Genomic DNA, 19,474 nt, shown 5'->3' on the forward strand with positions numbered 1-19,474 from the left:
AGAGAGGAAGAGAGAGAGGAAGAGAGAGAGGAAGAGAGAGAGGAAGAGAGAGAGGAAGAGAGAGAGGAAGAGAGAGAGGAAGAGAGAGAGGAAGAGAGAGGGAAGAGAGAGAGGAAGAGAGAGAAGAAGAGAGAGAGGAAGAGAGAGAAAAAAAGGGCACATTAACCAAGGAACTCAGTGTGACTTTAATTTATTGTCATCAGTTTTAAGAGCAGGGATGAGTTCTGGAACAGTTGCTTACACCCCTCATGCCTGCAGCTGCACATCAGCACCAGCACAGCCCTGGTGCTGTTCCTCCCTCTGGCAGCAGTGTCACACACCACTGCTGGGCATATTGCTTGGGTGCAGGCCTCACCCCTGCAGTTTTTGGCACAGACTGGAAAGGAGCATCCATGGCAAGACTGGGGCCCCATGAGATCTTGCTGGCTGCTGCAGCAATCTCCTGCCTCCTGGCAGAAGCAGCTGAGGTACTCATCCATTGTGCTGAGGAAGCAGTGACTTCTCTTACAGCATCCAGCACACCATACGTTGCATTTGTCTCTGTCAGTCCCATTACCAGTTAGTATCATCTTCCCAGTTCAGCTCCTCTTCTTCACCCCAGCCTGCAGCTTCAGCCTAGAATCATGTACAATTGTCAGCATGAAGGCAGGTGTACTGTGCCTCTGCACTGAGCACAGCCACAGGGCCAGGCAGGAGCCTGTGCAGCTCAGGAGGGCAGAGCAAAACATCCTGAATGCTGAAAACATCCATAACAACAAAAATGAAGTGCCACTTTTTGCAGCTTTCTCTCTTGAAGAGCATCTAACTACAAAAGGAAACATCCTGAAGACAAGGAGCAAACTAACAGGGACATTCTTAGATTTTTTCCTAAAATTAAAGCAAGAATTGTTTGTATCAAAACCACTCTCCACTAAGCACAGGATGCTATAAAAGACAAAAAAAGAAAAAAAAAAGAAAAGAAAAAAAAGTCCTGCTGTATTCTAACACTATGACAGACCTCACCACTCCACTGACACAGTTTTACTGCTGCCCCTCAGCACTGACTGCATTACAGTGAGTGACCTGGCAGCATGTGGGATCAGGACAGTGCTTCTTAAAAATCAAGTTAAACTTGCCCTTTCCAATGTTGTCAACAACTTCAGGGCACATTCCAGGCTCTTCTCCCCATGCTGCCCCTGGAGCAGCTCTCTTGAGGCTGAATGAGGAAAACAACTTGCAATCAACACCTCTTCCCCAAAGTGCTGTGCTCAGGTGGCAGTGGTGGGAGTGCTGCCTCCCCTCCTAGGAAACAGAAGCAGCCTCAGGAGGCTGTGATGGAGCTAGAGGGACTGACTTGGAATGAGTCTGAAATGGAGAAATGTCTTGACTGCTCCTTCATGAAAATAAGATACTCAAAAAGCTTTACTCCATAATCCAGAGGTTCTGCCTTCCTGGCCCTTTCTTTACAATGCTATTAGTTTTTCCTAGAAGAGCCTGGAGCAACCTGAGCAACCCCTGTGCTTGAAAGCCCCCTTGTGCTTGGATCCTCTGTGCCTGTTCAGAGATGATCCAGCCTTGTTTTACCTGACAAACTCTCCCTAACACAGAGCAGGGTCCCTGCAGCCAGGATACAGCAGCACAGATTAAAACTCCTTAGTCAGTGCCTTTAGTATTGCACAAGCCCTCCACCTCACTGTTTCTTTCCACTGCAGTGAGAGCCCACTGAGTTACCTGGTGCTTGGCAAGATCCACCAGAACTCAGCATCTTGTATGCCTGGCTAAAGACTCTCCTGGAGAGTGCTATGGTGCTGGTTATCCACCAGCTGGTGCTACCACAGCTTCTTGTGCTGCACACAGGGTTCAGGACCCTCTCAAGTGATCAATCACACCCAGTGCTGTAGCCCCTTACCTCAATAACATCAGCTGCTGCAAATTTGGATGAAAACAGCACATTCTGGGAGGCACCTTCTCTGCTGGGTACTGGACCAGAGTGACTGGGAACTTCTGCTTCAGTCCTTGCTTCAGGTAACAGAAAGATAGCTGAAGAAGGTTTGATGTCTGGGATCATGTCAGCAAACCAGTCCAGCTCAGGGTCTTGCACAGGTTTCCTCTTCACTTTGATTGTGAATTCTTCTCCTAGGCCAGACTCTGATGAAGGCTTTAACCTTTCCTGAAAGGTTGGTTTTGGCAGCACAGTTTCTCCCAGCTGTTCCTGCTGGTCCCATTTGCCACTGCTCCAGCTGCTCCTGGGGCAAGACTTTGTGGGGGGACTCATTCTGAGGCTTCTGAAATCTTTGCTCAGTTGGTGGGTACCTGGCAGAGGCCTTGGCATTCCAGCTGCATCAGCTTGTGTCACAGTGAGGCAGTTTCCTGAGGACAGCTCAGGACTGGGGCTGCTGGGCTCAAAGTCATCCCAAGGCTTCTCATCTACATCACCTTCAGGAAAATAAGGTCCCATGCTGCCCCGCAGCTCTTGGGGCTGAATTTGAATGTTCACAGTTTTCTCAGTGTCTGTCTCCTCTGGCTCACTCCAGTCTGGCCACTCCTCTGCTGTCTTTTCAGAGGTAGTCAAAGAGCTCCTGCTGCTCCCCAGTGTGTTAATGCTTCCAGGAATTCTCTTCAGGGGGGACTCAGTGTCTTGCTGACCTGTGGAAGACAAAGCAAGGATAAAGAGTTGTCCGTAAAACTTCTTGACATCACAGGGAGCACCTGGCATGGAAATAAGGATTACTGCTGACTGGAAGGATGCTTCAGTCCTAAACCACCTTCCTGCTTGCAAAGGAGGAGCCCTGACTGCTGATAAGCATTAGTGGACTGGAAAAAAGCCACAAAGTAAAGAGTCAGCTTCTGGGGTCAGAAAATGGGCTGACCTATGAACACAATCCATCTGCCAAGCTGTGAAAAAGCCCAGCAGAGAACCTGTCCTAAGGAAGCAGAAGTTTGGGGCTGGCCAGAAGTCTGTATCAGATCCCCAAATAACTATTCCCTAGGAAGTAAAGGGTCCCACTCCCACTCTGAACAGGAAGAGCGAGGGCAAAGTCTTACCTGTCTCTAAAGCCAGAGGATTGTCTTGTGGCACAGAAAGCTTCCTGACAGGTATCTTTCCAGAGATGGGGAACACACTGGAGTTGTTCTTCAGGGGCCTGGAGCTTTGATTTCTCTGATTGCTTACATGACTGGGTGAGTCTGCAGGGATAAAAGACACAAAATCCACAAAGTGTGGTGTCAATCTTGGTTGAAACTGCCTGCAGCATTGTCATGTTCTTCTTTACAGCACAGCAACCCTACAGCTGTACCTCAGAGCCACACAACACTGCCATGCTCCTGCTCTCTGCAGCTGTACCAAGTTCAGGCACCTAGACACGGTCACTTTCTGCTGATAGGTTCTTTCAAGAGATACACAGCTAACAAACTGATGATGATCAGAACAGGTGCTTTAACAAAATGCAGTACAGGGTCTGTACTGCACAGAATCACCAGTTCCTCACTGCCTGCCTCATACAGAAGCACAGTGCTGACACCACAATTCAGAGCATAAGCAAACTCACATCTCCACACAAACCCTTTTTTATGCCTGGACATAAGCAAAGCTCTGACAGGAGCAGGAGGCTCTGCCCTGAAGGCAGTGACCAGGGCACTCCCTCCTACCACACCAGAGGAGAGGGGAAGTGAGGTGCAGGCAATTACCCCTCTCTGAAGCTGCACAAAGCAGGTTTGTTTCCCTGGGCTGTGGTGATGGCTTGGCAGACACACTTCCAATTAATTTCTGGGAGTTGTGTCAGTCATTCAGCAGCCCCAGCCTCTGGGGTGTGAGGCCCTGTTGCTTTAACCCCAGATGAGTGTGTTTGGGGTCAGTGCAGCATCTGCTTCCACAGGGCTCACCTCTGTTCCCTGCTGCCCTGCCTCAGACAGGGGTTACCAGCACAGCCAGGGACACCCAACCTGTGCCACTGGAAAGAGCTGCAATGAACCCACCTCCTCCCCTAAGTGTCCTGGATAAAAGGGAAATCCTTTTAGGGGCTTAGGTAAAGAGCTTTTTAGGTCCTGTGTTCAGCTCATCCCTGCTGAGGACAAGGGTGGGGTTTTTCATTGTTTGTCAATAGTTAAACCAGGTCTGATTTTAAATATGTCCTGAAAAATAAACCTGGTTTTAGCATGCAAGCCAGAGGGGTTTATTCACTTCAGTCTACTCAAACAATGTAAAGAAAAATAATGCAATAAGCCATCCACAGATTTTAATAAAAGGTGGGAGCTGTCAGTACATGGGATTGGGAAGAAAACATTTATGCTTAAATTGATCTCTCTTGTGCATTTCATTTGGTATCTAGATGTCTAAAGCAGAACAAATGCTGATTCTTCCCTCCAGTTATAAGCATTCTGAGTCTGAATATCCAGAAAAGCTTTCCCTTAGTACACTTGGTTCCAAGTTATCTAAGCAGGTGCAGTGACTACTGTCTTCATTTGGATTAGCTGAAAAGCCTTCTGAGAGCTGAGAAAATAGGAAAGTTCGTATTCCTTTTCCAATCTATGGATAGAAATTGGAGGAAGAGGATGAGATTTACAGTTTTTAAAAGCATGAAGGACAGAAGGAATATTAAAACAACTATCTGGGTAAGTCCTGAAGTTCTTAGGAAGGGCAGTATGGTTCTTCCATCACCGATAACCATACACACACACTTCATCTTTACTTAAAGAGATCCTTAAATGAAGAGATTTTTTTTTTTCATGTATTCAGAATCAGAATCATAGAATTTTCAGAATTTTAAGGTCCCTTTAAGGAAGATCATCCAGTTCCAACCCCCCTGCCATGGGCAGGGACACCTCCCACCAGCTCAGGTTGCTCAGAGCCCCATCCAGCCTGGCCTTAAAAACTTCCAGGGATGGATGGGGCTTCCACCACCTCTCTGGACAACCTGTGCCAGGGTCTCACCACCCTCATGGGGAAGGTGTTGTTTTCCTAATATCTAATCTAAATCTACTGAATATTTAACCTAAATATCTTCCTGATATCGAATCCTACATTTAAAATACTTTTATGCAAGTATCCTTCTGATGCCAATTATGCATCAGCAGACAGTGGCTAATTAAGAATTGAAGTCTAGCTACAAATTAGTTTTTCCTCAATCTGTCAACACCAACAGATTAATCACCCAAGAAGTTCTGCCTGTGTTGCTTGGACAGAACGGGCAAGAATCCCAAGATCATTCTGACCACATTCTTTACCTTCTGGGGAGAGATCAGCAGTTTTCATGAAACTTGGAGCAGAGCTTTTGAAAATCTTTGTTCTTTCTCCACCTACAACCACTTCAGGTCCAAGCAGGGAGACGAGGACTGCCAAGCTGTGCAGTGTGATGGCAACAATGGAGTCACTGGTATCTCGAAGGCCCAGCAATACCTGTGAACAAACAGTAGCACTGCTAAGAACAGAAAATTCTGCATTTTTAACTTCTTTCCCCGTTGTATTTGCAGCAAATTCAAGCAGCGTGGGTGACAGAGGGCACCGGGTTCAATAAATCAAGCAAGGTATAAGGGCAAGGGCTTGCAGAGAAAGGAGGTGGCAAACTCTCTGAGCACTAATCCAAACTGTAAGCTAAGAGCCAACCCCAGCAGCAGGAACCCCTTGCTGTAGGATGTCCCCCTGGGGTGTTTTGCTGCCCTTAACCTGTGGCAATATGATGTTTTTCAGCTCCTCCCGAGTGAAGAGCTCTGCGTAGGCGTGGATGTGAGACAGCAGCACCATCCGAACGTGCTCCTCATGGACCTCAAACAGCTTCAGCAGCACAGGAATGACATGTGTCTGGAACAAGGCTGGGGAGAGGAGGCAGCTGGGCTGGTTTTCTCCAGTTTGCTCTAGGGAAGAGAAGGTAAGATGGGAAAAAGCTGCTTCAGTGATGAGACAGCTCTCCTGCAAGCTGCTCACTACATCACAGCTGAGAGCTACAGTGCCAGGGATGATTTTTTTGTCAGCTGCCAACACAGCTTGCTTGGGATGTCAGAGGTGGGAGGGAGGAGAGGCAGCAGTGCCAGAGGCCATGGCAGTGGCTCTGAGTGTGGAAGGGCAGTCACAAGATAGACAGTGCTTGGCTGAGACACCAAGTAGCTTTTTTAGGGAAAACTGTGAGAGGGAAGGCAAAGAGCAGGGATAAAGCTAGCTGGGATCCAGCAAGATCTGCTGAACACCCCTTACAGAGGGAAGGAGAGACTGAATTCCCTTACAGAGGTGAAAGGATGCAGGGCAGGCAGGGTGGGGAACAGGTAAGAAGAGGGATATGCAGCAGGAAAGCCTGGAGTGACATGGAAATATGGAAAAGAGCCCAGGCAATTCCTCACTGCATCAGCAGAGCAGTGGGAAATACTGCAAAATGGGAAGCACACATAACTGTCCTTTCCAGTTCTGCATGTTACAGTATTTGTTCTTGTTAAATAAACACCACTGTTCCCTTGATTCAACTGAATGACTGCTCTGAATTCATTCCCAACTTGTCAGTAATGACTGTGAAGGAAGTATTTAAAGGTCACCTTTCTTTGGACCCAGCAGGTGAGGAAGAAAACTCTTGACAGCTACAGGTTCTGCAAACACGAGCTGATTGAGCAGGAGAGGCACCAGCCTTGATGCTATCAGCTCCTCTGACAAGCCAGCCACCCTGTCCAGCAGGAATCTGCATTCCAGGAGAGAACAGTCAGTATCAAGAGAGCCTTCCATGCATTTTTCCCTGTTTCCTTTAACACCACTTTCCCCTTTTTGGGGGTCTGACTCATGTCCTAGAGACAAAGACCCAGTGCAGCCTCTCACTCTGTGTTTACACCAGCTAGCAGGACAAGGCAACTTCCCTATTGCTTGAGAAGAGGCTGTTCTGCCCCCCAAAGAAGGGAGGGATTGGCAGCAACACCTGGCAGAAGTGTTTCTGAAATAAGCTCCCAGATCACAGTTCCTTCACTTACTTGAAAAATTCAGTTTTTTCCTCCTCAGACTTTAGTGTTAAGGTCTTCAGAAAGTTCACAACCTCCAGAAAATCATTCCTAAGCACAAAAAAAAAAGCCTGTCAAATGTGATCCTTGTTAGTGCTTAAGCCACCCACAACTAAGAGGCTGCAGATCCCCATCCTTCATTTAGCAGAGAGGGCACGAGCCAAACACAGGCAGACCAAGAAAGCTGTTGGTGTGCTGGGTGTGAGTTAGTGACCCAACAGCTGTATTTGAACTCAGGGTTCCACAGGGAGACCTGGACAACGTGGCAGCAGCCACCTCTGATGACCTTCCTGGGACAACGAGCAGAAGTGGTGACACCACAGCCCAGGGTGACAGGAGACCCAGCTCTGCGTGGATCACCTTGGGAGCTGCTTTGCTCCAGCAGTATCCCTGAATGAAGATTTGATTTCAAAGAGCATTTCCCATGACCCTGGGGGAGGGATCCAAGTGACTGCATGTGACAAGGGACCCACTTCCATCCCACTGCTAAGGCAGCACCTCCTCTGGAAGCCTGACAAAGCCTTCACTTCATTTTAACAACTGTCTGGCAGATCCCTGGGAGAGACAGGGATTAAGCCTGCACTAAGTGACACCCCTTCTCACATGGAACAGTCAGTGCCAGGACACAGCAGGAGGGGCAGGGGATTCCCCTCCTTACCTGAAGAACTCGTGGCACAACAAGCTGGAGAGAGGAGGGCGACACTTTGGGTCTGGGTTCAGCACTGTGCAGCGCAAGGTTTGCTGAAAGCTGGAGAGAATATCTGCTGAAACTGAAAGCCAGAGCACCTGTAGTTAGATTTCTCTCTCAACAATGAACAAGCCATGCTCAGGAGTCCTCCACCCACCCAAAACGTGATTTTAAGAAGCTCTATTTAATAGCCAAATTGCTTGTGTATGCCCCTAAAAGAAGGGATAACAGCATTTTCATTTCTCTCCCTGGGCTTCTTGGTGAAGACCATGAACAAGGATGGCCACTGAAACTGTAGCACATCTGTCAGCTGCAACAAGCAGCAAGTGTGCAAGGAAAAAAGCTACAAAGTCCAGTCAGCAGCAAAACAAACAATGTCATGACTCACCCTGCTCGTTCAGGACTGTCAGGAGGTTTTCAACCATTGTCCCAAACGCGTAGGCATCCCTGGCATGCCCACAGCTGCTGGGCAGAATTTGGAAATCTGCAGACTAAAAAAAAGCACAAATCCCCCCCCCAAAAAAAATCAGCAAAATCAGGAGTTGGTGAAACAGTTTGTAGTTCCCAGGAATCTTCATTCCCACCTCTGCTCCAGTATGCTCTCTCCAATTCTTTTTATAGCATCAAGTACTCCACAAGAAGAATATTGGGCTAAAAAAAACCTCCACTGAGGAACTTCTAACCCACAGGAGCAGCTGCCTCACCATGAACAATTCCCCCATGAATGCACACAGCAGTTGCAAGTCAACAACTTGCATCATTTCTAGGGAAACAGGTGTTAATTAGTGCTCCTCTAAGACAGCAACTCACAGGATGCTTAACAGAGTGGGGAAAAAATGCTCTTGTTTGTGAGAGCTGCACAGCAGTGTGACCACAGTGATCTGGGCAACCTCAGCAGCTGCTCTCTAGTTTTTGCAAAGCTCTGGTTATTCAGAAGCACTGTGGCTGCCACACAAAGCGTTTGAAAAATATGATGAGAACCTGCTGTCCCACCACTCCTCACTCAGAACTTCCCTTCCCTGTGCCAGGGATGAGCAGGAGGAATTAGAGATGTTAGGGAAGTGAGGAGAAAAAGAAGAGAGTGAACCTCAAGTACTGTCACTTCCTCCCACTCAAGTGTAAGGAAACAAAACACACAAATTAAAACCCTTGCTCTTATTTCTTGCCATCAGGAATTCCTCCAGCATTGATGTTACTCACCATCTCCTCACAGGGGATGCACGACTGGTCTCGTACCAGCTTGACATGACCGAGGAACTGGAAGGAAAAGAAAGAGGACATGAGCTGCCTCCATCACTCATCTGTGCCAAGCAGCAGGAGGCTGCCCTGGCCCTGTCCCTGTCCCCATTGTGAAGCACCAAGAGGACAGAAAGCAACTTCAGGGCATCACAGCCAACTCATCCCTTCAGTCCCAAGTCCATCTGCATGGGGGAGCTTCACCAGTCAGGTTTTTTACTGCCATGCTCTTTGCATTGCTGTGCACCACCACACACACCCATTCCTCATCTGCCTGATCCCTCCTGAAAGGTGATCCCTGCTGGGGAAGCTCCAACACAGTTTGTGAAGGATTTGGGGATCCTCTGGGAGAAGGAGCAACCTGCATTCATCAGGCACTGCTGGGTTGCAGCAATCAAACCAGGGATGTTTCTGCCAAGACCAGCAACAAGCAACAAAGATGCCAGCAGCAAAAGCTGGAGTCATTTAAATTATTTTTCTTCTTGATTACTTTCAGCCTGGACTGTCCTGCTTCAGACTAAAGCACCTTTTGCTTGGTTTTAAATCAGCCCAGACAACAAAGATTTCTCCCTCTCCCCAGCCCTAACCTACCCTCCAGCCAGCAGTCTCAGGAAAGTTGTTGCTTTTTGGCTAACAGGGAATCAGTTTGTGGAGATGTCACAAATTAGAGTTACAGTGTCCTTGAGGAAAGACTCAGAGCTGGAAGTGAGGCAACACACTGAAGAGAAGGACTTGGCCCTTCCCTTGGAGAGGGGTTGGTTTCAGAGCCCTGTCCCAGGCATCAGAGGGTGTTGCTTTGCCTGGCTCTTACCTCTGGGGTGGCTTCACTGAAGTTACAGACAGTTTCCATCCCTCCCAGCTTCCAGTGCCCATCCTCACTGACAAACACAGATGACAAGCAGACGTTGTTATGGGTTAAGTTTCCCTGAAACACAGAAAAAGAGTAAAGCTTGGGGAGAGATGAAATGTCAAATCATTGCCAGTGTTAATAAGGTGCTGTGAGGATCCGAGGAAAAGCTGCTAAAAAACCCCACATGGTTCACAAGGTCCTGCAGGATTGTGCAGGTACCAGGCAGCAGGGTTGGAGTTTTAGAGCAAAGCTGTAATTGTCCCAGCCCTAGCAAAACAGCTGTGAATCCAGAGACAACTTCCAGCTATGGACACAGCAGTCTGTGCTGGGATTTAACTGCAGCCCTGGCTGAAACAGGAGCAGTCACACCCCTGGCACATGGCAGCAGCTGCCAAGAAATGCCAAGGCCAAGCAATCCCATCTCCCTCCAGCAAGAAGCACTGCAAGCAGGTGGCACTTCACCAGCTGAGAGCTGCTCCCTTCCTTCCAAAAGCATTCCCAGCGACCCTTCCTCCTAACAAAGCACCCAATGATCCCTCCAGTCTCAGCCTCAGAGAACTGTGGGGTGTAGCTCTGTCTTTTTGTGGAAAAACAGGGGTGAAACAGTCACCCAGGTCAGCCCAGCTACAACACCCTCCTGTCCTGTTTCACCTGGTTCCCACCAAAGCCAGGTGGCTGCTGCTGGTGGCACCTACCCTGTCGTGGAGGAAGATGAGTGCCAGCAAGACGTCGTAGATCCCTGCACAGATCTCTGCAGAAGAAAGTGTCCCCAGGACCATCCCCAAAGGCTTCACACGTTCTGTCACCAGGTGGATCCCGTTGGCTTCCACGGTGCAGGAGAGGAAGCGCAGGAGGCAAGGGTGGCGCAAGGTTTTCAGGTGCTTCCAGAAACACAGAGAGCTGTCAGATCTCACCCAGAGCATCTCTTCTGGCTGCACAGCCACCACATTTTCTGCTGGAATTCAGGCAGCACACCCTTGTCCTCACCAAGCACTCAACACACTCACTCACTCAGTGCAGAACCCTTTGTAAGACATCCAAAGCCTGACACAGAACTTTGGGTTTCATAGAAACTTTCAGGTTGGAAAAACCCCTGGGGATCACTGAGTCCAACCATCAGCCCTGCTCTGCAAAGTTCTCCCCTAAACCACATCCCCCATCACCACATCTAAATGACCCTCAAACACACCCAGGGATGGTGACTCCACCACCTCCTGGACAGCCCATGGTGTCTGACCACTCTTTCTGTGACATTTTTTCCCTAATGTCCAGCCTGAACCTCCCCTGCTGCAGCTGGAAGCCATTCCCTGAGCACAGGGGGACAATCACCTCCCTACTTCTGCTGGCCACACTATTTCTCTTACAAGCCAGGATGCCACTGGCTTTCTTAGCCACTGCTGGCTCAGTGGTTTCCTGGGCAGGATCCACCCAAAAGGGGGATTCCCTGGTTGACATCTGCAGGACCAGCCCAGCCCTCTGCAAATCCATCCAGCTCAGGCATCACTTCCCACCCTGCAGCACATGAGCAGCCTCACAGCTGCCAAGCCCCTCTCCCTCTGCCTTGGCAGCTGTTTGCAGCCAGGGACAACTCCAAAACTTCCTCCTGCCCTTGTTCCCCATGAGCTTGACCCTCATGAACTGGTTCCCATCCCTCCAGTTAAAAAGAAAAGGCAGCTGGGCAGGGTACCTTGGCAGCTTTATTGACGTTCTCTTGGTTCTCTCTCTTGTACACGAAGACAGAGGCCCTTTTGCCATCTTGTAGCAGTGCAGGGTACAGGGTGTGCCCGCTGGGCAGGGTACAGGGAGGCTCCTGCAGGCTGTAGCTCTTCAGCACGCTGTTCTCGGAGCCCATCACTGGCAGAGTTTGGCTGCTGCAGAGCTTTGGGAGAGCACAAAGAGGCCTCTGGAGGAAGGCAGACTTCTGCAGACAGATTCAGTTTGGGAGCTGCTGTCCAGTTCTTCTTTCAGAGCATTTTCTGCAAAGCATGAAACAGCCATGAAAGAACCTCCCCCTGCCTGCATCCTCTCCTTCAGTTTAAAGTCAAGAATAAAATCCCCAGGTTTTATTTTGGGAAGGAAATCAAACAAGCAGCTACCTGTGGAGCCAACACTACTCTGGCACTTGTGCCAGCATCACCACCAGCCCTGCCACACCAAGAAACAGACTGTGGGGCATCCACAACGAGCCCAGAGGCTCCCAAACTGAGAATGCACCAAAGCCAGGACCCACCAGGACCTGCCCACCCTGCAGACTCCTGCTCTGGGGCTTTAATTCAGGCTAAGCCCACTCAGCACTCAGAATTATGACTGCCACCACCTCAGGACACACAGAGCTGTCTCAGAAGCAGCCAGTCCCCAGCTCTCCAGACACAGAGCAACCTGAGCTGCAGTCAGGTCACCTCTTCCAGCAGCAAGCTCCCTTCCCTCCATCTGACAAACACTCCTGCCATCCCTTCCTTCCTCCCCCAGGCTCTCTCAGGAAGAGGCTGACCCAGGGTTTGTGCAGCTCCCTGGCACACACAGATCTGGTAAAACAAACGTGCTGGTGGCAGAGGCTCTTTCAGAAAGCACTGACTGAGCAGGTGCTCTGTCACCAGCCTTGTGACCACAGCCTGAACCTGTACACAGGAACCACCAAACCACCTGCAGTGATGAGAGGAGGAGAGAGAAAACCCTCCAGTTTCCAGGAAAAGTGAGGGGGGGCAAAAATAACTGCTCACCCCTGAATATTTTTGTGCAGCTGGTGAATCATTTCATGCTGGTCGTTTCCAGCCAACAACACAGAGGAGCTTTCTATAAAGGACTTTCTTGTGGCAGCAGAGAGGCTCAGAAGGACTCCCCCTGCCCAGAGCTGGTGTCTGGGTGCTCTGCTCCTGCCCACCCCCCAGGGAACCCTCTCCACCTGGGTGTGATGATGGCTCTGGCTGCTCCTCCTGGGCACAGCTGCCTGCACTCAGCTGCTCTCCCCAGCTGTGCCACCTCCACTCTCATTATTCCTCACTCAGGTTTTACACAGGACACCTGGAAGTGCCTCCTGTTCCTCCAGACACACCTGGGGGTATTCACAGGTCACAAATTTGGCCCCGGGGAGGCCCACGGGTGGGAAATGTTGAAGCTTCAGAGACTTTCAGAGGGCTGTCACCCACTCCAGTGCCTCTGGGTGACAACCAGCACCAAGCAAGCAGCCCCTGCCCGGGGAACCAGGGCCCAGGAGGAGCTCAGCAGCTCCTGCCAAGCAAGCAGCCCCAGCAAGGAGCAGAACCAGGAGCCACAAGGTCTCAGGGACACCTCAGCTCTGCAAAACCAGAGCTTGGTTTCTTTTTCACCCCCCCTGCAAAACACTCTGGCTGCTGAAACCCCAAAGGTGCCTTCCCAGCTGTGACTGAAACCCACGGAACGATTCTTCCCGTGGTAAAACAAACTCAGGCACAGCCTGTGCTAAGGATCCCTTGTGCTCCCCGCTGCCCAGGAGCTTCCCAAAGGCAGAGGGAGGAACCGGGGGGTTCCTCAGCCCTCCCGAAGCAGCGGGCCCAGGGATGGAGCAGACCCGGAGAACGCGGGGATTTCCCTGGAGAAACACGGGGGTCACGCTGCTGCCTACAGCGCTCTCCCTCCCGTCAGACACCGTCACCAGAAGTGGCTTTTTTCCTCCAAAAAGCCAGACTTTGCCCCCACGCCGGACCCTACCTGGGAGCTGCAAACCCCCGCAGGGAGGGAAGGAAAGAGAAGGAAAGGGAAGGAAAGGGAAGGAAAGGGAAGGAAAGGGAAGGAAAGGGAAGGAAAGGGAAGGAAAGGGAAGGAAAGGGAAGGAAAGGGAAGGAAAGGGAAGGAAAGGGAAGGAAAGGAAGGGAAGGAAAGGAAGGGAAGGAAAGGAAGGGAAGGAGCAGCAGCAGCGTCACCGGTTCCCCAGCCGGTCCGCTCACCCGCCCCGAGCGAGGCTCAAGGCTCCGGCTCCAGCCGCCCCGGCCCAGGTAGGAGGGCAGGGCCGGGACAGGCAGGACACGGCCCGAGTGCCCGGGGGAGCTGAGGCTGCCGGAGCCCCGGAACCCCCCTGGGTCTGGGCCGGGTGTGGGAGCGGAGCAACGGCCCCAGCGCCCCATTAGCGGCCTCCGCCATTAACCCCCGACACCTCCCGCCCTCCTCCGCCAGCAGCCGCGGGCCCCACCGCCCCATCCGCACCTGCCTCCCGTACCTGCTCCCCGCCGGCCCGGGCCGGGGGTGGGGAGGGACCTGGGCCCCTCCTGGGCTCCTTCCCTCCCTCCCTCCCTCCCAGCGCGGCCGCCGCTGCCACTTCCGGCAGCCAGAGCGGCCAGAGCGCCGCCACCTCGCCGAGCGCGCCGCCTAGCGGCTGGGAGGTGCGGGCGGAGGAGCGGCGGCCGCCATGTTGTGTGCGGAGGAGCTGCCCGCGCCCCTGTGTCACCTCCCGCACCCGTGTCACCGCCCGCATCCACCCCGCTCTGTCACCTCCTCCATCGAGGCTTCTTGGCCTCTGAGAGCCCCTTCCCCCCCACCCTCCTGTGCGCTGCGGGACCGCGCTTCGCTGCCTGGGGTTCAGGGGTGCGGGGAGCTGCGTCCCTCCTGGCTGCGTTCGGGACCGATCCCTTTCCCCACTGCGCCTTCTCTGCTCCCCGCCTGTGCCCCAGGGCATCCAGCAGCGGCTCCCGACCCGGCTGAAGGGAGCTGGGGGAGCGGTGAAGCGGGCAGAGGTGCCCCATGGCCCCGGTGTCCGGGACTCCCGCACCGACCCCCATTAGAACCGCTCCCGAGGCTGCGGGGGGAGCATCCCCCGGGAGAGCTTTCGTGCGAGGATTTTGGGCACCAGAACCACGGCTGCGAGGAGGGGGTGCGGGCAGTGGGAGGTCCGGGGGTGTTCACACGCGGTTTTCCTCTCCCCGGTGTTATTCCGGCGTTAGGATGCGGTTTCCTCCATCGTTCCGAACCCCGTGCGCGGGGTGAGCGGGGCCCCGCAGCCCAGCCCGGCCCCTGGCGCTGTCTAGACACAGATTTAATGGCAGCAATGGTGGTCCCGGCTCTGCTCCCTCCTCGCCTTTCCTCAGGAACTCCACTTTTACCTCCCATTAAACTTTCCGCTGTGAACTTCGGAGCCATTCTTTGTCGTTATTGTTTTTGCAACGCACTTTCCCCTCCCGCACACCCTTGGCAGCAAAACCCTCCCAGGACACGGGGGATCTGCAGCCTCTGGGAGGAGCTGCGGGTACCGGGAGAGCAGGAGGATCCCCGCAACTCCACACCCGGTGCGGGGAGGCCGAGGGTAAGCAGGGTGTTTCTTCTGACTGTACAGCGGGAGGTGTCACCCTGTCCCGTCAGGGTGACAGGAGGGCACTGTCCCAGGAGGATTTTCCTGATGGTGGCAGCTGGATATAGGTTTTTTTTTTTTTAAATAAAGCAGAAAGATGGTAGGAGCAGGAAAGCAGCGGGGGTCACAGTGTGTGGGGTATTTCACATGGTGTGGGGTGACATCCAGGAACTGAAATGAAACCCAAGTTCAGATGTGCCACCTCCCTCCTCCAAAGGGGTGAAAGATCCAAAGTCTTTGGGGCAAACAGTCATTCCTAAAGACTCTGACCTTAAAAGTGTAAAAGAGGGGGAGCTGTGGCCATTCCTTGCCACTCCCACAGCATGGATTTGTGTGTCCTGTGTGTGCCTCACAGGAGAGAGGCAGAAGACAAAACCCCTGAACAGCTTCAGGGACTGACAGGAAATTCTTAATAAATAAAATTCTTAATAAATAAAATTCTTAATAAGCAACGATTGACTTCTACACGCAGCACTTGGCTCCAGCCTCAGCCTGTGGTATAATTCCTGTAGCTCTCAGGATAAGGAAAAAAAACCCCCAAAAAGCAAACCTTGCCTGCTCTGCATCATCTCCAGCAGTTTCTCTGCTGGGCTGCCCCGTGGAGCAGCTCTCCTGCCTTTCCTCTGGGACATTGCACAGGTACTGAGCTGGGCACCCTCAGGACAGGTCACAGCAAAAGGGCTGGACATGATTTGTAGAAGCAAAGTCATTTTCACAGCTTTTGATTTGTCTTGAGGTTGGTCATGGAAGGAATGAAGGATGGAGCTCTTCTCCCAGGAATTCCAGCAGAGAACCTGCCAGAGGGGCTTGGAATCTCCTGCACCCAAACCCAGCTTGTTCCAGAAGAAGAGGAATCATGTTCCTGTTGCGTTTAATCCAGAGTGGATCAAATTAAACAGACTCATGGCAGCCTCACTTCAGAACACAATGCACATCTTAAGCTGTTAGACAGCTCCATGCAAACCCCTGGTACTTCAAAGACTTTATTCCTAAAGCTTATTCCTCAGCTCCCCAGGCCAAGGATGTTTGGTTACTTCTGCTTTTCCCCCTGCTCTGTTACCCCATAACCCCCTAAGTACCAGAGTGGTACAAAGAACAATTTAAAACAAGATCATGAAGCAGAAAGCTCTCAGAAACCATGTCATCCATCTGCTGAGCAACAGCCAACAGAGACATCAGCTTCTCAGCCTCTGCTTCTCTCATTGTGCTATTAACTTTACAGCCTAATTAGAGCCAACACACCTGCAAGCCCAAACTCATTAACAGCAGAGGAGGAAAAAGCACACACTGGGGATTGCTGCTGGAGGGAGAGAAACAGGAGCTGTGTACAAAGGCAGGGAGAGAAACAAGGGGAGGGAGGGAAGGACAAAAAGTGGGTAAGTTGCTAGAAGCAAGCAGCTCCCTCCCTGCCTCATACCCAAGGACTGAATCCACACATACAGAAAATTAAAGAGTTACCCCTGCAGGTCAGGCTCTCCACCCTCCCCCTGACACCCACAGGAAATATGATATAGATTGAAAAGTGTATGTGCTCATATCTTTTTTCCTTTTTTTTCCCCTTTTCTGGCTCAGGAACTGTAATTAGAGGGGAAATCAGCCTCTCTCCTGCCTTTGAGAGCATAGTGGCACAGCTGGTTTTCATCTTGGCTAGCAGGCTCTGTCCTCAGGCTACTAAGTGCTGAGTAATTTTTACCAAGCTCTGCTTGCAGATAAATGATGTTCTCCTCTTAGCTGCTGCCAGGCCGGGCTACAAATACTTGATCTTTTATTCTTTTCCCATAAACTCCTAACATTGAATACTAAAAATGCAGCCAGAGATTTTTTCCACTCCCATTTATTCTCAGTATGGTCACAATTACAGGCACCCACCCATCTGCTGAATGAAGCTGGACTGCAGCTCCCTCTTAACCTGAAGCTTCCAATTAAAAGGCTCTTTCAGTTTCATTGATAGTTTGCTTATACTCTAAGGACCCACTTCATCCTTTTTTTTTTTTTTTTTTTTTTCTTTTTCTTTTTTCCCTAAAAACCACGTTCCATGAGAAAGGCAACTGCTTTAAATAACTTCACACTAATTTTCTGGAAAAGCCTGATGAGCCAGTGCCAGTCTCAAAAGAAAAGCCTGGGTCTGAATCTGCACTTTGGGTAATTGCTCTCACAGCTTTAACTGGAAAAATATCTGAAAGCTTTTGGCTAAATGTGGCACAACTGCTGGGCAGACACAGCAGAGGCTCAGGCCAATGGAAAAGATCTAGAAAGGCACAAGACTGGAAGCCCTGCAGTTTAATTCACGTTTTCTGCAACTTTTCTAGTAAGATCTTAAAAAAAAAAATGTATAGAAAATTATATTTTAAAACATTCATCTTGGCAGTGCTGATTTTTTTTTAATACCTCCAGTAGAGGAAGGCATGAAAACAAAGCCAGCACACAGGGAGGAGGCTGAAAATATGTATGAGATACCATGGATAACTTCAGACTCCTTCCCAGTCGTGCAGTAGGAAACACAGTGGGTAACATTGCACCTACAAGTACCTCCACATTGGTAAAAGATAAAGCAACTATCTTGATTTTTAAAAGCTTTTTCAAGTATCAGACTGCTAGCATGTCAGCTTCCTGATCACTGCCATCAGCTTCCCACACAGGAGGAGCTGTTCCTGGCTCCTCTCTTGGTAGCAGAAGTTGGTGGAAGGGAATCTGGATTGGGAATAAACTTACAGTGTTGGTTTCTTTTCCTTTTCCCCATGCTGCTGCTGCCTTCTCTCAGCCCACAGAACTCTGCTGAAACACCATGGTAAAGGGACTCTGCTGCAGCATGGTTTCTAATTTTAAGTGTTTTCAAACCTTTAAAGTAGCTGGTAGAGGTCTGAAGCTCCATGGGAGGGAATCTGTGCTGTCTTTCCATTATTAAATCTTCACACCCAGGGCTGGACTTTGGTACCCCCGGGTCAAGGCAGCACCAGGAGGTGCTGGGGCTTAACAAGAGTTCCCATTACAGAAGTGTGAGAGTGAAACAGTCCATGCTGAGCACACTTCACACGAAGCATTCTCCTTAAATGCCTTGTAAAACAAACAGAACCTAAAAGCACATTCACCACCGCTGACCACGCAGGGTTTTGGGTTTTGTTTTTTTTTATATTTAATAGAAATTAAATTAGTAGCTTAATATACATAATGTGACCCTTTCCAGTCTGGGAGCTTTCCAATTCTTCCTTTCAAGTCACAGAGCAAATACTGTACAGAAACAACAACAGAGAGCAACCCAAGAGCAAACACTGTCACTAAAACACCGGACCCAGAACAGCCGGGCCTGGCTGGAGCTACAGACACCAAAGGATACAGAGCAATGGACCTGTCAGGGAACACTCATGCAGGACACCCAGGGAGAGCTCTCCTGGCAGCCAGGCAGGGGCTGGGCCCTGCAGTGGGGCTGTCTCACCGTGCCCCATAGCTGTAGTAGAAGGGTTCATCCGGGCGGTATCCGTAGGCAGTGGCTGGGCGGCCCGGGACCCCCGGGGCTTGGCCAAACCCATCAACTCCAATGCTGCAAGAAACAAGAGGGGAGAAAAGCTGCTGGGGTTTGTCAAGTAGGGAAGGAGTACCTGGTGCTGGTGACTCCAACTCTTCCTGCAATAGAGGGAATTCGGTGAGGCAGCTCTGCAAGTCACCTTCCCCTCCTAGCACCGCTCTGTCTCCTCCCTGGGAGGGAAAGCAGAGAAGTTAACCCAATTCCTGAAAGGAAAGGCTTTCAGGTCACACAGAAATCCCAGAAGAGACACAAGTTTTCTGTCCTTCTGTCTTCTCTCTCTGTACATTAACACACCTTCCAGGAGAGGCTCCAAGCATGCTGCTTGCACAGCCCACCAGTAGCCCTGCCCTACACGGCACATCTGAATAACTCCATCTCCTTCCCTCAGTCCATTTCTGAAGCCCCTGGGGAAAAAAGAAACCCAACAAAAACCACAACACAAAAACCAGGTAGAAATGAGAAGGTGAGACTGTCTGGCACAGCAAGGTAGTTCAGCAAAGGACAGTGTTTGTGGTGGGATACAGGACTGACAGCCAAAGCATCAGCAGAAAGAATTCATCACACACCAAAAGGCTGTGTACTGACGAGCCAGAATAATTCATTTCTCATACTGAACAGCATCTTTTATACCAAAAAAAGTCCCACAGCAATGAATTAGATGCTTAGGGAAAAGTGGCACATATTTCATTCTCATGCAGGAGGTAAAGGAACACTGAACATTGCCTAAGATACTGGATTAGTGCCTGTTCATAGTTATGTCACTTCTTCATTTCCACTTCAGTAGAAGGACAAATGGGAAAAGGATTCTGATTTATTGCCTGGCTAAAGATGCATTGAAAGGAGCTGAACTTCCTCTCTGAAGACTGTCAAAACACAAAGAACCAAAGTGCTTTTGGAGTGGGGAAAAGCTGA

At 50.6% G+C, this 19,474-nt stretch overlaps 2 protein-coding genes across 4 annotated transcripts in view; both read right to left on the bottom strand.

Annotated features, from left to right (window-relative positions):
• Positions 1-174: 174 nt before the first annotated feature.
• Positions 175-14,019, bottom strand: SCYL3 (SCY1 like pseudokinase 3). Of its 2 annotated transcripts, none has more exons than XM_030455218.1 (14): positions 13,915-14,019; positions 11,410-11,698; positions 10,418-10,603; positions 9,684-9,797; positions 8,837-8,893; positions 8,025-8,127; positions 7,607-7,718; positions 6,922-6,999; positions 6,499-6,638; positions 5,642-5,829; positions 5,203-5,374; positions 3,025-3,165; positions 1,889-2,625; positions 175-615 (listed from the first exon to the last, which is right to left on the bottom strand). In XM_030455218.1, exons 2-14 carry the CDS (start codon positions 11,572-11,574, stop codon positions 553-555), a joined length of 2,256 nt encoding a protein of 751 aa, XP_030311078.1. In that variant the 5' UTR covers positions 11,575-11,698; positions 13,915-14,019; the 3' UTR covers positions 175-552. The 2 variants fall into 2 exon arrangements, with proteins under 2 accessions (XP_030311078.1, XP_030311077.1); XM_030455217.1 differs by having other exon boundaries at positions 13,902-13,999.
• A 2,846-nt stretch (positions 14,020-16,865) lies between these two features.
• Positions 16,866-19,474, bottom strand: part of KIFAP3 (kinesin associated protein 3) — a 63,116-nt gene continuing 60,507 nt past the window's right edge. For both annotated transcript variants that reach the window (XM_030455567.1, XM_030455568.1), the window contains one exon: positions 16,866-18,577. In XM_030455567.1, coding sequence (XP_030311427.1) covers positions 18,469-18,577 — 109 coding nt within the window. In that variant the 3' untranslated portion in view covers positions 16,866-18,468. The remainder of the gene's footprint in view (positions 18,578-19,474) is intronic.

The sequence above is a fragment of the Calypte anna genome, chromosome 8 (assembly GCF_003957555.1).
Source record: "Calypte anna isolate BGI_N300 chromosome 8, bCalAnn1_v1.p, whole genome shotgun sequence".
NCBI lineage: Eukaryota > Metazoa > Chordata > Aves > Apodiformes > Trochilidae > Calypte > Calypte anna.

Excerpts from the sequence above, each read along its gene's own strand:
- SCYL3 (XM_030455218.1), bottom strand. The coding sequence starts at position 11,574 with ATGGGCTCCGAGAACAGCGTGCTGAAGAGCTACAGCCTGCAGGAGCCT. Across the intron at positions 9,798-10,417 it reads TCATCTTCCTCCACGACAGG|GGAAACTTAACCCATAACAA; the intron begins GTAGGTGCCACC and ends TCTGTGTTTCAG. Across the intron at positions 2,626-3,024 it reads TCCTCTGGCTTTAGAGACAG|GTCAGCAAGACACTGAGTCC; the intron begins GTAAGACTTTGC and ends TGTCTTCCACAG.